Source organism: Pongo pygmaeus, chromosome 10 (assembly GCF_028885625.2).
Source record: "Pongo pygmaeus isolate AG05252 chromosome 10, NHGRI_mPonPyg2-v2.0_pri, whole genome shotgun sequence".
NCBI lineage: Eukaryota > Metazoa > Chordata > Mammalia > Primates > Hominidae > Pongo > Pongo pygmaeus.
In genome coordinates this window covers 5,804,355-5,820,500 of record NC_072383.2, presented here as the reverse complement: position 1 = coordinate 5,820,500, position 16,146 = coordinate 5,804,355, and the positions used below count along the sequence as shown (strand labels likewise).

The window sequence follows — 16,146 nt, the reverse complement described above, 5'->3', positions numbered from 1 at the left end:
GAATTTCAGTAGCATACTTGGTCAAGCAGAAGAAAGAATCATTGTACTTAAAGACAAGTCATTTGAAATTATCCAGTCAGAGGAACAGAAAAAACAGAAAAGTTAAAAAGTGAAGAAAGCCTAAGGTCTTATGGGACACCATAGAGTAAACCAATATATGCATTCTGGGAGACTCAGAAGGAGAAGAAAGAAAGAAAAAGAGGAAGAAAGCTTATTAAGGGAATAATTGCTAAAAACTTTCCAAATCTAGGAAGAGAAATGAACATCCAAATTCATGAAGTCTCAATGTACCCAAGTACATTGAACCTAAAGAGGTTAACACTGAGTCACCTTAAAATTGAATTTGATGGACTGGATTAAGAAAATGTGGCACATATACACCATGGAATACTATGCAGCCATAAAAATGATGAGTTCATGTCCTTTGTAGGGACATGGATGAAGCTGGAAACCATCATTCTCAGCAAACTATTGCAAGGACAAAAAACCAAACACTGCATGTTCTCACTCACAGGTGGGAATTGAACAATGAGAACACATGAACACAGGAAGGGGAACATCACACACCGGGGCCTATTGTGGGGTGGGGAGGGGGGGAGGGATAGCATTAGGAGATATACCTAATGTAAATGACGAGTTAATGGGTGCAGCATACCAACATGGCACATGTATACATATGTAACAAACCTGCACATTGTGCACATGTACCCTAGAACTTAAAGTCTAATAAAAATATAAATAAATAAATAAATAAAATAAATAAATAGAAAAAAGAAAAAAATTGAATTCTCAAAAGTCAAGTAGAGAATTTTGAAAGCAACAAGAAAAAAGTGACTTATCACAAACAAGGGAACCATTATAAGGCTACTAGTGGACTTCTCAGCAGAAACCTTGCAGGTGAGGAGAGAGTGGGATGATACATTCAAAGTACTGAAATTTAAAAAACCTGCCAACCAAGAGTACTATATCTAGGTCAAAGAATAAATCAAAAAAGGAAATTAGAAAATATCTCAAGACAAATGAAAATGAAAGCACAACATATTAAAACTTATGAGAGGCAGCAAAAGCAATACTAAAAGGAAGTTTATAGGGGTAAATGACTACATTTAAGAAGAAGAAAGATCTCAAATAATTAATTTTATGTCTCAAGTAACTACAAAAGAAGAAAAAACTAAGCCCAAAATTAGCAGGAGGGAAGAAATAATATAGATTAGGGGATAAATAAATATAAGACAGGATATGAAAACAGAAAAACAAAAAATTGATGAAGCTAAGAGTTTGTTGACAAATCCTTAGACTAATGAAAAGGAAAGAAGTTGCAAATAAATAAAATCAGAAATGAAGGATGAGACTTTGCACCTGATGTTACAGAAATAAAAAGGAATTATTATGAACAATTATACACCAACAAATTGGACAATCTAGAATAAATGGATAAATGCTTAGAAACATAACAAGATTGAATCAAGGATAAATAGGAGGCTTATACAGACCAATGACAAATAAGTAGATTCTAGCAATAATTGAAAACAAACAAACAAAATGAAACAAAACAAAACTCCCAGCAAAGAAAAGCCCAGGAACAGATAGTTTCATGGATGAATCCTTCCAAACATTCAAAGAAAAATTAATACCAATACTTCTTAAAGTCTTCCAAAAAAACAGGAAAAGAAGAGAGACTTACAAATTCTTCCTGAGACCAGCACCACCCTGATGCCAAATCCAGACAAAGACACTGCAAGAAAAGAACTATAGGTCAACATCCCTGATGAATGTAGATGCAAAAATATCCAACAAAATACCAGTAAATCAAACTCAGCAGCACTTTAAAAGGATCAGACACCATGACCAAGAAGGGTTTTTTTCTTGGGATACAAGGATGGTTCAACATACGCAAATCAATAAATGAAGATAAAAATCACATGAACATCTCAATAGATGGAGAAAAGAATTGACAAAAATCAACACTGTTTCATGATTTAAAATTCTCAACAAATTAAAAATAGAAAGAACTTACATCTCAACAAGTTAGGAATGGAAGGAACATGACTGTCAATGAATTAGGAATAGAAGGAACTAACATCAACACAATAGAAGTCATTTGCGAAAATCTCACGGCTAACATCATATTCAATAGTAAAAAAAGTTTTTTTTCTAAGATCTGGAATAAGGCAAAAATGCCTATTCTTACCTCTCACATTCAACACAGTATTTCTAGCAAGAGCAATTAGGCAAGAAAAAGAAATAAAAGCCATCAAATTGGAAAGGAAGAAGTAAAATTGTGTTAGTTTCCAGATGACATGATCTCATATGCAGAAAACCCTAAAGACTCTACCAAAAAAACTTTTAGAAATAATAAATTCAGTATAGTTGCAGGATACTAAATCAACATGCAAAAATCATTTGCATTTCTGTGCACTAACAACCTATCTAAAAAGAAAATTAAGAAAATACCATTCACAGTAGCATCAAAAAGAATAAAATACCTAGGAATAGGTTTAACCAAGAGGGTGAAAGATTTGCATGTTGAAAACTATAAAATGTTGATAAAAGAAATTAAAGAGGACATAAATAAAAGGAAGGTGTGAAAGGAAAAGAAAAACTTGGGACCCCAATTCACTCTGCCAAAATGAAAAAATTAAACTGAAAACTGAGTGATGCAAGAAGCTGCCCTCCCTTTTGTTCCTAAGCAGACAGCTACAGATAAAAGGCTAAATATCTCCACAGGCAGCTGCTCTATGTTCATAAGTGCCATAGCACTCAACCATAAGTGCTGATTTGCTGAGCACAAGATGAATACTTATTTGACTATTCTGCTACCTGCTCATTTTCTCCTGCAACATCTGGATGACCATACCATACCCTCCCTCTTTCCTCTCCAGCCCACTAGCCCAATATTTCCCCTTTAAATATTGAAGCCCTTAAATTCATCTTTGGAGAAAGGCACTGATAAATATTGAAACCCTTAAATTCATCTTTGGAGAAAGGCACAGACCACAGACTATTTCTGTGACTCCATGTTTTCTTCTTCCAGGCATGTCCTTAACCTTAGCAAAATAAACTTCTAAACTGATTGAGACCTGTCTCAGAATAAGTTTTGGTTTACAAAGTATACCTTGTATTCATGGATCTGAAGAATCAATATTGTTAAACTGTTCATACTACTTACTCTTCAATAAATGATATCAGGAAAACTGGATATCCACATGCATAAGAATGAAGTTGGATCCTTATTTTATGCCATACAAAAACCCAACTTAAAATGAATTAAAGACTTAAATGTAAAACCTGAAACAATAGAACTCTTAAAAGAAAACAGGGAAAAAAGGCTTCTACACATTGGACTTGGCAATTATTTCTTAGATATGGCACAGAAAGCACAAGCAACAAAAGCAAAAATAGACAAATGGGAATATATCAAACTAAAATGCTTCTACACAGCAAAGGAAACAATCAACAGAGTGAAAGTCAATATGCAGAATGGGAGAAAATATTTGCAAACCATATATTTGGTAAGGGATTAATATCCAACATATATAAGGAACTTCTACAATTCAATGGCAAAACAAAGAAACACACAAAAAACCAAATAGCCTGATAAAAAAATTAAGTAAAGGACCTAAATAGACATTTCACCAAAGAAGACATACAAATGACCAACAGGTATAGGAGAAAGTGTTTAATGTCACAATTCATCAGGGAAATGCAAATCAAAACCACAAGGAGATACCACTTCACACTTACTAGAATGCTATTGTCCAACAACAAAAGATAAAAGGTGTTGGTGCAGATGTGGAGAAAAGGTAACCCTTGTTCACTGTTGGTGGCAATGCAGCCACTGTGAAATACAGTATGGAGGTTCCTCAAAAAATTAAAATATAATTACCATTTAATTCAACAGTCTCCCTTTTGGATGTATATCTTAAGGAATTAAAGTCAACATCCTGAGGAGATATCTGCACTCCTATGTTCATAGCAGCATTATTCACAATTGCCAGAAAGTATAAGCCACCCAAGTGTCCATTGACAGATGCATGGATAAAGAAAATGTGGACACACAATGGATATTATTCAGCCTTAAAAATAAGGAAATTCTGCCATTTGCTGCAACATGGATGGACCTGGAGGACGTTTTGCTAAGTGAAATAAGCCAGGCACAGAAGGACAAATACTGCATGATCCCACCTCTACAAGGAATCTAAAACTGTCAAACTCATAGATCCAAAGAATAGAATAGTGGTTAACAGGGGCTGCAGAGAGGGGAAAACGAGGAGATATTGGTCAAAAGGTACAAAATTTCAGTTATGCAATACATATATGCTCAGAGATTTACTGTATAATATAGAGCCTATAGTTAACAATACTGTATTGTATACTTAAAAATCTGCTAACAGGGTAGATCTCACATTAATTGCTCTTAACACAAGAGAAAAGAATTTTTTAATTAAACAAAACAAGGGTGAGAGCAAAAGGAAACTTGGAGGTACTGGATAACTTTATGGAGTGATTGGTGATGTTCTCATGGATGTATACTTATCTGCAAACTCATCAAGTTGTATATGTTCAACATGTACAGCTCTTTGTATGCCAACATACCTCAGTAAAGTGGCTTAAACATAAAGAAATAAAAACCACCCATAAGCCCATCATCCAAAGAAACCATTACTAATATCTTATTGAATTTCTTCTAGTCGTTTTTCAATAAGTGTGTGTATGTTGGTTTGCATACCCAAGTATACATGCCCAAATATATGATCTGTGTGTTTTGTTTAAATAAGCTAGTTCCAAAAAGGTGTGTTTTCTTATGGTTGAGTGCTATGGCACTTATGAAATGATGATGTGTTATTCATGTTTGGTAAAGGTGCCAAAATGTATGGCATATTTTTAGTTTGCTGTTGGGGCTGGATTCTTTCTCATGGCTATCTATTTCACATGAACAGCCAAGACAGGTGCGTGAATGTGATTCCAATGGAATGCACGTCATTCCAGAAAAGCTCAGTTGTTGATTCCTTGTATTGAGGCTTCCCCTTCCCCGTGCAACCTCCATCCCTTTGTTTCCGTCGCAAGAGGAGTGAATATCTGTGTTGACCCATCCTTGGGCATAGAACAAACAGAAATAAGGAAAGTATATGATGTTCTTAATATGTGTTTCATTTTCTTTTCTTTCTTTCTTTTCCAGAAAGTATTTTGGAGAAAAAATTGGACTGTATTTTGCCTGGCTGGGATTATATACATCATTCCTCATTCCATCTTCTGTAATTGGAGTGATTGTGTTTCTTTATGGATGTGCAACGATTGAAGAAGATATTCCCAGGTAAATCAGTTTTAAAGAAAAGGGCTCAGTTGCCATATGTTAATAATTTGGAGTTTCATTCCAGTACAAGTACATTTCACATGCCTCTTTCCAAAGCCCTCACCCTCTATCATTCTCCTTCGCTATGACACATGTAACTTTCCTCCAGAGACAGATCTAGGAGCTACAGATTCTGGGAATGGCTTCAGAGCCATGCTAGGCGAGTCCTACTTCCTCTTCTAGTCAAGCTCTTCTCCAGGGCAGGGGGATGTGTCTGATGTGGGCAGGCGGATAATTCCTGGTAAGAAAAATCATGCCAGATAAATACTTTTTTCCTCTCTCTCTCCACTTCATCACTTCTTTTTCCTCTGGTTTCCCAAAGACCCAAGGCAAGGTGTGGGGAGTGACACTGGGTAGAAATCACATCTGTGTGGTCAGATGATGCTAGAATAAAGCAAGCTGAGAAAGCAAGCAGCTCTAATGCTGAGGAAGGCATAGCCTCTGTTTCAGGAAGTCAGAAACTGCAGGGAGGAATAGCCCCAAGGCGGGACTCTTGGAGCGCCAAGAGATAGAATCAAAGCTAGTTTTTATGAGGAAGAGAGAACCCACAAAGGAAATATGGGATGAGTATGGTGGCTCACACCTGTAATCCCAGTTCTTTGGGAGGCCAAGGAGGGAGTATTGTTGGAGCCCAGGAATTTGAGACCAGCCTGGGCAACACAGTGAGACCCTATCTCTAAAAAAAAAAAAAAAAATTTAGCTGGGCTTGGTTTTGTGGCATGCACCTGTAGTCCCAGCTAATTGGGAGGCTGAGGCAGGAGAACTGCTTGAGCCCAGGAGCTTGAGCTTGCAGTGAGCTGTGATTGATTGTGCCACTGCAGTCTAGCCTGGGCAAAAGAGCAAGACCCCTCCGAAAAAAAAAAAAAAAGGAAAAGGAAAGAAGCACTTAGACTGACAATGTTATATATTAGCTGTGTGACTGGACAGTTTACTCCCTGAAGCTTAGTATTCTTGGCTGTAAAATGGTAATCACGACGCCTAAGTCATGGTGTTGTGAGGATTAAAGGAGACTGTGTCTGGCGCATAGCAGAAGATTAATAAATAATTGTTGAATAAACCAAAATATGTGGAAATAGAGTACAAGGGACAAAAGAAACACTTAGCTGATATTTAGAATTTAAACACTCTTGCCATCTTCAGAATTGTCGTTGCAAACTGAAGCTTGGTTAGTATGTTTTAATATTCTTCTGGATGCAAGTGGTCAAAATGCAGCTTGAACTAGATTAAGCGAAAAAGAAAATTTATGATAAGCATTCAAGGAGCACTGGAATAGGGACTCCATTTATCTCCTGCCTCTGACTCTTTCTAGCATTTGTTGGTTTCACTACATATTTTCTCCATTTGGAATAAACATTGCTGCTAGTAACTCATGGGTGTTACACCTTAGAGCTTTATACTTGATTGGTCTCAAGTGAAAAAGTACTATGACTCCGTTTGACTTAGGTGGAGGCCCTGGACCAATTCATTGTGGCTAGGGGGCAGGATAGCTTTGTACCAACTTGATGTTCCCTCCATAGGCAGGTGGATGAGGACACTGGGCGGATCATTAGAGTTGGGGGTGATAATGGGGAAAGTAATGGCCATTCTGAAGAAAAAACCAAAAACTGTGCATTTTAGGAAGGGTATGCATGCATCAGTGGGCAGAAACCTGCTTCCTGGCTCACCTACTTCCTGCCTACTGGTGCATACCCTATAGAAATGGTCTTGCAAGTCAGATCACCTGGAGATGATGTTGTCAATATCTAGAATAAAACTAAATCAATGTCAATCTATGCAAATGGTCTTGCAAATCAAATCAACTGAAGATTATATTGTCAATATCTAGAATAAAGCTAAATCACTTGGTGTAAGAGACAAGAGTTTGGATTTTTTGGTATAAAACCCTAGTATCAGTTGTCAAGTGTTTTTTTTGTTTGTTTTTGCAGGGCAAAGGGAGAAAGGAAGGGGGAGAGGGAGGGAGGCCAAGGGCAAGTGTTCTTGATTGGGAGTTCTGGGACCTTTATCACAGGGCTCTGTTTTCCCCAGCACATCTAGCATGAGGGAAGAGCTAATACTTATGAACTATCTACCTTGTTGGGGGCATAATGCTAGGTGATTGTTATAAACTAGTTTCTTTGATCCTGTAAGAGATCAATGTTATACACGCCATAAATAGGCATTATTATTTCCATTGAACAGAGATTGAGAAACTGATGCTACATGAGGTCACATAAATTGTCCAATATCAACAACTAATAGTTGTCAGGGCTGGGAGTTGAACTCTGTTGCCTCCTTTTCCAAAGTCTTTGCTTTTTCTAATAAGCAGAAAAGTTTTCCAGAGGGCTCATATCCTCCTCCACAACTCAGTAGCTTCACGTGGGCTTGCCTGGGTGTGTTCTAAGAAAACATGGCTTTTGGGTTTCCCTTGCCAGTTGTGATCCCTAGACATCTGGCCTCAGGTTGACCAAGGGTGGAAAACCCCATACCGTGCAAAGGGAACCAGTGCCAGTGCAGTGGGTGGGGCACCAGTGGGCTGGTTTATATCAGGGTTTAGAACTTGTGCCCTGGGTCCCCACATGGTAATACACGTGGCAGCAACCACTACAGCTGGAAAGGACGTGGTCTGCACATGCTGCAACGATAGACGTCTACGCACAGATGCACACACCCCACATTGACACACACTCATGCACACGCACACAGATGTCTACACACAGATGCACACACCCACATTCACACACACTCATGCACGTGCAGATAGATGTCTACACACAGACACACACAGCTCACATTCACACACACTCATGCACGTGCAGATAGATGTCTACACACAGACGCACACAGTTCACATTCACACACACTCATGCACGCACAGATGTCTACACACAGACGCACACAGCTCACATTCACACACACTCATGCACGTGCAGATAGATGTCTGCACACAGATGCACATAGCCACATTCACACACACTCATCCACGTGCACACAGATGTCTACACACAGACGCACACACCCACATTCACACACACTCATGCACACGCAGATGTCTACACACAGATGCACACAGCTCACATTCACACACACTCATGCACGTGCAGATAGATGTCTGCACATAGATGCCCACAGCCACATTCACACACACTCTTGCACGTGCAGGGATATTCAAGTGTAAAGTGCAGTCTTTACTGCGGATGTGTCACATTGCCTGTCAGAGTGGACGGTGTTCTACAACTGTGGATATGACAACAACCACTGGTGAGTTGTGGAATCAATTTAATGGGCTTTTAAGTGGACTAAAATAAGATGGGGTAAGATAGGCTAGAATGCAATAAATATTAGTATTCATTATAAGAAGGATGGGTAAGTGTTGCTTCATTAGATTTTGTTTCAGTTTTATAAGTGTGTTTGTGAGAGTGAGAGTATGTATTTGCATACTGAAATCTGATGTAACAGATTGTTTTAACTGTAGGTCACAGTCAAAAACGTTTAAAATTACTACAAAATTGAAGTTTTGGATGTGTTTTTTCAGACTCAGGATGGGGCCTGGCAAATCAGGAAGGTGTAAATGCTAGAAAAAAGTAAACATTTTAATGGATTTCTTTAAAAGCAGAGGAACTGTTTTTTAAACATAATTGTAAATTCATCAGAAGTCCAACTTCTGTGGGTCTGATGGGAACTCAGAAAATGCCACTCCTTATAAACAAAGGGATATTCTCTAAAAACCAATATTGAATCTAAATAAATGCATACTCTAAGGGTTTGTGTCTATCAGCCACTCATAACTGTGATTAAAAACTTACAGTATTCCTGGGATTATTTTAGAGGTTGCTAATTTTGTCATCAAGCCTGAAATTTACTCTCTCTCACTTTTTGAAACCTTTTTATTTTGAAAAATTTTAGATTCACAGCACAGGAACTTGCAAAGATAGTACAGAGGGGCCCAGCATACACTTCATCTAGTTTCCTCCCGTGGTTTCGTCTTATGTAACTACAGCACAACATCAAAACCAGAAAACTCACATTGATTAGGTGGAACTTTAAATGATACCTTTTATTCCCAGTAATTTAACTTTGATATGTGAGATATAAGCATAAGCTTGTAAGTAATACTTCCATGCGTGCATGATACCTCTGTAGAACTTCCCTGTCTCTACTCACCAAGGGATTGATTTCATTTGTTAAGCACTTACATGAACAGAGAACACTAGGACATTTTTTAAAAAGCTGATTAATCTAAACCATATTGAAAAAAGATTGGTTACTTTAGGTCTGAGACCTTAATAGCAGCTGTTTAGTCTGAATTTCCTGAATGATTGCCTCTTTGTACCTTCTCCTGTTGTGCTAACAGGGCTCTGAATCACCTAATCCATGAGCAATGATTTACCCTGAAGAATGTTGCTCACTTTAGGGTCTTGGTTCAATGGACTGTCAAGCCGTTTATCAAGCTTCTTAGGCTTTCTAGAGAAAATAATAAATCAAAGGAATACAGCATTGGATATATAGCCACAGTTACTTCTCACTAGAAACCTGTGGATTATACAGCTTAGTGAATACCCTAGACCTGATTTCCATTCTAGGCAGGCTTCCCTCATCTTTCAGCTTGTCTAGAGGCAGCCTCTCTCAGAAAATACAAAGTCATTTCGATGTGATTCTTAGCCAGAATTCCTCTAGAATTCTGTTAAAATTGATTACATCAAAAACCCCCCAATACATATATAAAGCATTCTGACTTCACATTTAAATGATTTGAGGAGACTCCATACCTTGGTGGCTGCCATCTTGTACAAATGATGGATAGTTGCCTGCACTCTAATTTAAATACTGGTAATTTACACAGCACTTAGGTTTCAAAGTGCTTTGCACCCGCTTGCCTGCTAATACGTTTTTCATTCCTGACCTTTTAGCATTGACTAGTTCCAACTAGGATTCAGTTGACTAGGTTTCTATCTCTCCTCAGTCCATGCTTAAAAGAAAAAACCGCTGAGTTAAATGAAGTCCCTAACACATATACTTGAAGAGCAGCATTGAGGAACTCATATGTTCTTGGACATGACTTAAAAGCGAAAGTCTTTTACTAGAATTTACACAGACAAGTGATTTTCTGCGTAAATCTGTCTTTTAAGGGGGTACTTTCCTCTCTGAAAGTAGCAATTCCTTCTCAACTACATAGCAAACACAGGTCTGACCCAGAAGACATAAACTGGGCTCTCTGGTCACCAAGCAGAACATGCCCAGGTGAAACTAGCACAGCTGAATGTATTATTAAGATATGACTATTTAATATTTTCGATGTGGATGAGTCATTTTTATTGACCTTTGCCAACGGAGAGCTTAGCAGCGAGTCAGCGGAGGAACTGGGGTTTATCCTTAGGGACCGAGAATTTCCATTCTCTCACACAGAAGGCCTTTCCCTCCTATGGACTTAGTAGCTCATTAAAAACAGAAGCCTAGAAACTGGGGCTTGACAGCAAGTGGCAGCCCTCAGTAAATCTGCCACCCTTCAACTTCTTAATGAAGGGGGAAATAGACCCAGGCATCCTTTGGCTTTGGAGGTTTCCTCTGAGCACTGGCTTTAGCACACAGGGCATCAGTTTGCTGTCCCTAGTAGTGGCTCCCACTTGTGAGCCATGCTCTGTAGTGCCCTCTGCTGCTTCTTTCTGTGGGAAACAGCTGTAGTTCTGAGTGCTGGATCCCCTGCCTCCCCGTCATTGTCTCCAGCTGCCCTGTAAGAACAGCCAGTGCTTTGCTTTCGTGAAATCTTAAGTTCTCCATCCTTTCCCCTGAACCATGAGCTTAAGCAACCTCCCATCTCCCTGGGAGAATATTACACAACAGAGGGATGAGTTCATTCATTTTTCCTATCAGTGTATGGTATAGAGGGTTATTGGGAAAGCCAGTCTGGGCTGATTCTTTGGTTCTTATTTCCAAGCATTCATAGGAGCCTAAATCTGTTGGATACGGCTAGTCAGCTAATGAATGAATGGAATTTCAAATATATTCCTCAGTCCATTAAATGGAAATACACTAAAAATAGGTTGGAATACAGGCCATTAGAGATTATTTGGTTCATGCTCCAAGTATCAAAGAATCTAGACCTTGGAAGAATTTGCCTTGCTCTTTCATTCTCCCTAATCTTATTTCATGGTTATAATAATTCTTATTAGGTTGAGGATATTAATCTCCATTCTACAAGTGGCTCTCCAGCTCATGCTCTTAGGAAAGGGCTTTCCACCCACATCTACTCCATTCTTCCCCACGTAGAACTTCTCCTTCTAGAGGTGAGAGCATGCACAGGTCTAGCCACACACTCGTGTTTGTTTCTACTTGGGACCAGTATCACCTGTTTGTGAGACAGCCAGTAGGCTTTACAAAAACAGCCTAGACTGAAGAATGGATGATGAAATCCAGCTTCAGGCTGTGATTTATTCACAACTGTTGATGCATCCCATTCCACCAGCCTCATGGACCCCAGACGTTCTGAAGGGACTTTATGAGGCATCATTTAATGCCCAATGTCTCTGACAGATCTCACTAACTTTCCAGGACACTTGTAGTGACAGGGAGCTCCATACCCCGTCTTTTCGTTGTTGTTTTTGAACAAAATATGAGTAACACTCTCCAGGTGAAGAATCCAATGCTAACTTCTCTAACATTCCTTACTTATGGGGTTAAAAAACTCAACCATAGATTTGGAAAGGGGAGCTATTTGGAATGGTTTTTTCTTGGAGTGGACCATGCTTGAGCTCCATCTGACCCAGCAACCTCCACCTATTGCAGCAGAGAGATGTGTGACCAGCAGAATGCCTTCACCATGTGTCCCCTGTGCGACAAGTCCTGTGATTACTGGAACCTCAGCTCAGCCTGTGGGACCGCGCGGGCCAGCCACCTGTTTGACAACCCTGCCACCGTCTTCTTCTCCATCTTCATGGCTCTGTGGGGTATGTGGCCATCACCAGGCTTGCTTATATGGGTGGTTCCTTTACATGGGTACAGTGACCAAGCTCTAAAGCTCATCCCCTTCAGGTTACTTACTTTCGCATTTTTTCTTCCCATCCCAAGAAGTATTTTAAGGATAACACCTTTCTCTTCTTTACTCATATGTGTGAATAGAAACAGGAATATCCTTCATGTCTTTATCTGTTTTCTCTCAGATGTGGTCATGCTAACCATGTACTAGCCTCATGTGTGATTTATTCAGAATTTGAACCAATGCCTGTTTTGAAAACCCTTAGCACACCTGTAAGACTCCTCCAGGTACACTGACTTAGGTGAGATGGTAGATATCACACAGCACAATACTTAGAATGGTGGAGTGACTGCCGAGGTCACAGAGTTAGCTCATGGTAAAGGTGGGCTGAGATTTGGTCTCCTGACTCCAGTTCAGTGCGATTGTTAGGACATCATGAGTGTAGACTGTACTGTCCCTGCACTGTTTAATTTAATATGTAAGGCCAGAGTAATGCTTTCAGTATTCCCACCAAAGGGATTTGTGGAGGAAAAAATAATTCCTTCATTTTTCTCCTCCTCCTTTCCTCCCAGAGTATGGGGGTAATAAACTTGTTCTGAGCCATAGCTATCTGACTGTAAACACACACAGATACACACACACACACACACACACACACACACACACTCCTATTCTCACAAACTGGAATAACGTGAGATAACCACCCCATGGTAACTGAGCATTTCTGAGAAGACACACCCATGAGTATTAGAAAAGGGACCAAGTCAACATGTGTCAGCCCATCTGAGTAGCCACCTGCTCCTTTACTCATCACCGAATATGCAGGCCCTTGGTTTGCACATTGGATCACAGACCGGCAGGACCACAGTCCTGCTGCAGAGGCTGTTTTGATTTATCACTGACTCCATGGGGCCCAGAGGATATGCCAGGATGGGCCCTGAGTCACACGTCCCTGAGAGTATGAGGAGAAGGAGGAGAGGGAGAGGCCTGTTCTCGGTGGTTCTTAGGAGAACTAGAACACAACCTTCCTCCATTCCCCGTGGGGACCTTCACGTGGGTGGAGACAGAACTTCACTGGAAAGATTCCTGTATTGCTAGGCCACCAAGAAAAATTTCCAGGGCACACTCTATTCTCTATTATCAGGGAGAGCAGCTGCATCCCGGGAGCACACGGGCAGTGTTCAGCCCATTGAGAGTTGGAGCAGGGAGCAGGAGGAAATGGAATTGTGACCACAGAGTCCTGGGACTGTTCACAGGCAGGGTCGGTAGAACACACTGAAGTTGGGGCTTGTTGCCTGGGAAGTCACTGGCAGCTCTGTGTCTCCTTATCAGACAGGAGCGTCGTGGAATTACCCCAAGATCCACCTGAACTGATTTGGAACCCAGAATACGTATTCATTTTTTGCTATATTACAACTCTAATGCCCATAATTTGTCTTGCAGATATTACCACCGTTGAGTTGCTGAAGCCTAGTGACTCCAGGTCTATAATTCTTCAAGAACTTTCTTGGGACACATAATCCCCTGTTGTAGAGAAACTTGGTTTTCAATTGTACTTCTAGTTTCAAGTTTCAGCAACTGCCTCTTCTCTTCCTTGATAGCTGTAATTAACAGCTACCTCCCACCCCTTCCAAGATCCTCAGTCATTTCCTACCCCACCCCTGGACCCACTGTCTTCCTCTCACATCACAGTACAGGGAAAGTACCCAGGGGTGGGATTGCATCAGAGCTTCCTGGCATAGGATAGGCTTTGGTTTTGTATTTTTGACAGGCTTGATGTGCTTTATGTGATTGTGTATTCAATTACAGCAGCCAAGAGCCTTTAGGCAAGATTGTTTACAAATTACAATTAAAAATAATAGTAATGCCTCTCATTACCATGATTATTATCATGAGTGGTGCTGTGCTGGGTGGGCCTGGGCCCTGGCCCAGGCCTGCCGGGAATAAGGCTGGGAAGAAATGGCTGTACATAGAGACTTGGGCTGCTGGTGGCAGTGGAAGGGGCAGTGTGGAGTCAGGAGGTCTTGGGGGATACCAGTCAGCAGGACCCAAGTCTGTTGGCTCCCCTGTGGCTCTGACTTCAAACTCCAGGGAACGTTGGGAAAGAGACTGAAGTCCTACTGAAAAGGGAAGGAAAGAGACAGGGTTTCAGAACTCTTTTCTGAATAGAGGTTAAGGACACTGACCTAGGCAGACCTAATGTGTGTCTCAGTTCTGCTCCTTACCAGCTAGGGATCCCATAGCAGGTAAATGTGAACCTAGCTCTGTGTCACTAAAGTCAATACTCCTGACCAAGATGCCCTGTTACCTTGGGCAGATTACTTAATCTTTGGGCATTGTTGTCCTCATTTGTAAATTGCGTGAAATAATACCTACCCCACAGTGTTCTTGTGACAGGTGAATGAGGTATGCATGCAGAGCATGTAGTATAGTGCCTGGCATAGCTGTGCACCCAGAACTGGGAGCTGCTCTCCATCAGTATGGTGGTCCTCCCTTGCCCTCACAACTCATCTATCCATGACTCTTTTGCCCCTCTCATCATTCCTGCAGTCTGACTTCCTCCCTTCATGGAGACACCAGTCGGTCAGCACTCTGGGCACTGCTGTGTGCACAGCCCTCCTCGGGAACCAAGGAAGGAGCAGTAGGAAGAGGAGGGACTTAACTACCATTCTTAGTATCCCCAGGCCAGAGCCAGTGTTGGGAGGTCAGAATACACACACTCGAGAAAGGCCTGAAATCCAAGGGAGAAAAACATGCAAATCAGTGCATGCAAAATGTCATGTCAGATGAAAACATGCAAATCAGTGCGCCATAATGTAGCTGCAAGTAAAACAAATGCAGCTTTAAGTAACTGTGTATTCAACCAGTGCACAGGTGTTTGATATTCTCAGTTCTGTGCTGTGACCGAGGTAGACATAGGCAGCTAAGAGCCAGGAAAAGTTTATAGTCCTGTTATTACATCACAGACATGAAGTGCCGGCCAATAGTCAGGCATGGCATGTAGTGAAGCGTGCTCAGGCTCCTGCTAGGGGTGGGGTGGATCTGTAGGGATGGCCTCAGGGAATGTCATGTCCCTGCCTTTCCAAGGTGCCATGAACATAGGGCAGTAGGAGTGAGGAGGACAGGGTGCCGTGGGGACTGATCTTACGGAAGAGGGGGACTTGAGCTGGGTCAGGATAGGATGAGGGTAGAAGCTGGAGGATAGCACAGGAGAGAGGGACAACGTGCGCAAGTCGAGTATGGAGATGATGGTGAGGGGATGACCCAGCTGTAATGCGGGCATGGGATGTATGTTGTCAAATGGCAGGATGAGAGATTCAGATAGATAGTTCAGGCTCGACATACATAGTCCTGGAATCCAGAGAGAAGAACTTAGACTGTAAGGAGTCATTGAATATGTAGGCAGGTAATGTTGGCACCCTTCCTCTGCCCACTCCTTCAGTGCCCAAATGCCATTGTCCTTCAAAAATCAGCTCGGATGCCTCCTCTGGCAGGTAGCACTTCTCTTCGCAGGCCCACGCTTTTTCATCTGTGTCATTCTTAAGGTCCTGATCACTTTATGTCTTGTATTGTAGTTGTTTACAATCTCTTCTCACAGATTGTAAACAACTTGAGAAGAAAAATCCACATGAAGTTCACCCAGACTCCCCGACAATGCCTAGAATGGTGTTTTGTACATTGCAGATACCTTAGTTGGGACTGGTGCTTTTGCAGGATTAGAAATTCACTCAAACTTACTCAAATAACAAGAGGTTTATTTTAAGAAAGCAAGAGACAAGCTCTTGGGTGTAGGAAATGAAATATAACCAGGCCTCTTGGGAACTGGAGCTAGAGATGCTGTGGG

At 41.0% G+C, this 16,146-nt stretch overlaps 1 protein-coding gene across 2 annotated transcripts in view; it reads left to right on the top strand.

Moving 5' to 3' along the window:
• ANO2 (anoctamin 2) overlaps nt 1-16,146 on the top strand; it is a 395,453-nt gene that overhangs the window by 202,187 nt on the left and 177,120 nt on the right. For both annotated transcript variants that reach the window (XM_054444248.1, XM_054444249.2), the window contains 2 exons: nt 5,180-5,314; nt 12,113-12,273. In XM_054444248.1, the coding sequence (XP_054300223.1) occupies nt 5,180-5,314; nt 12,113-12,273 (296 nt within the window). The remainder of the gene's footprint in view (nt 1-5,179; nt 5,315-12,112; nt 12,274-16,146) is intronic.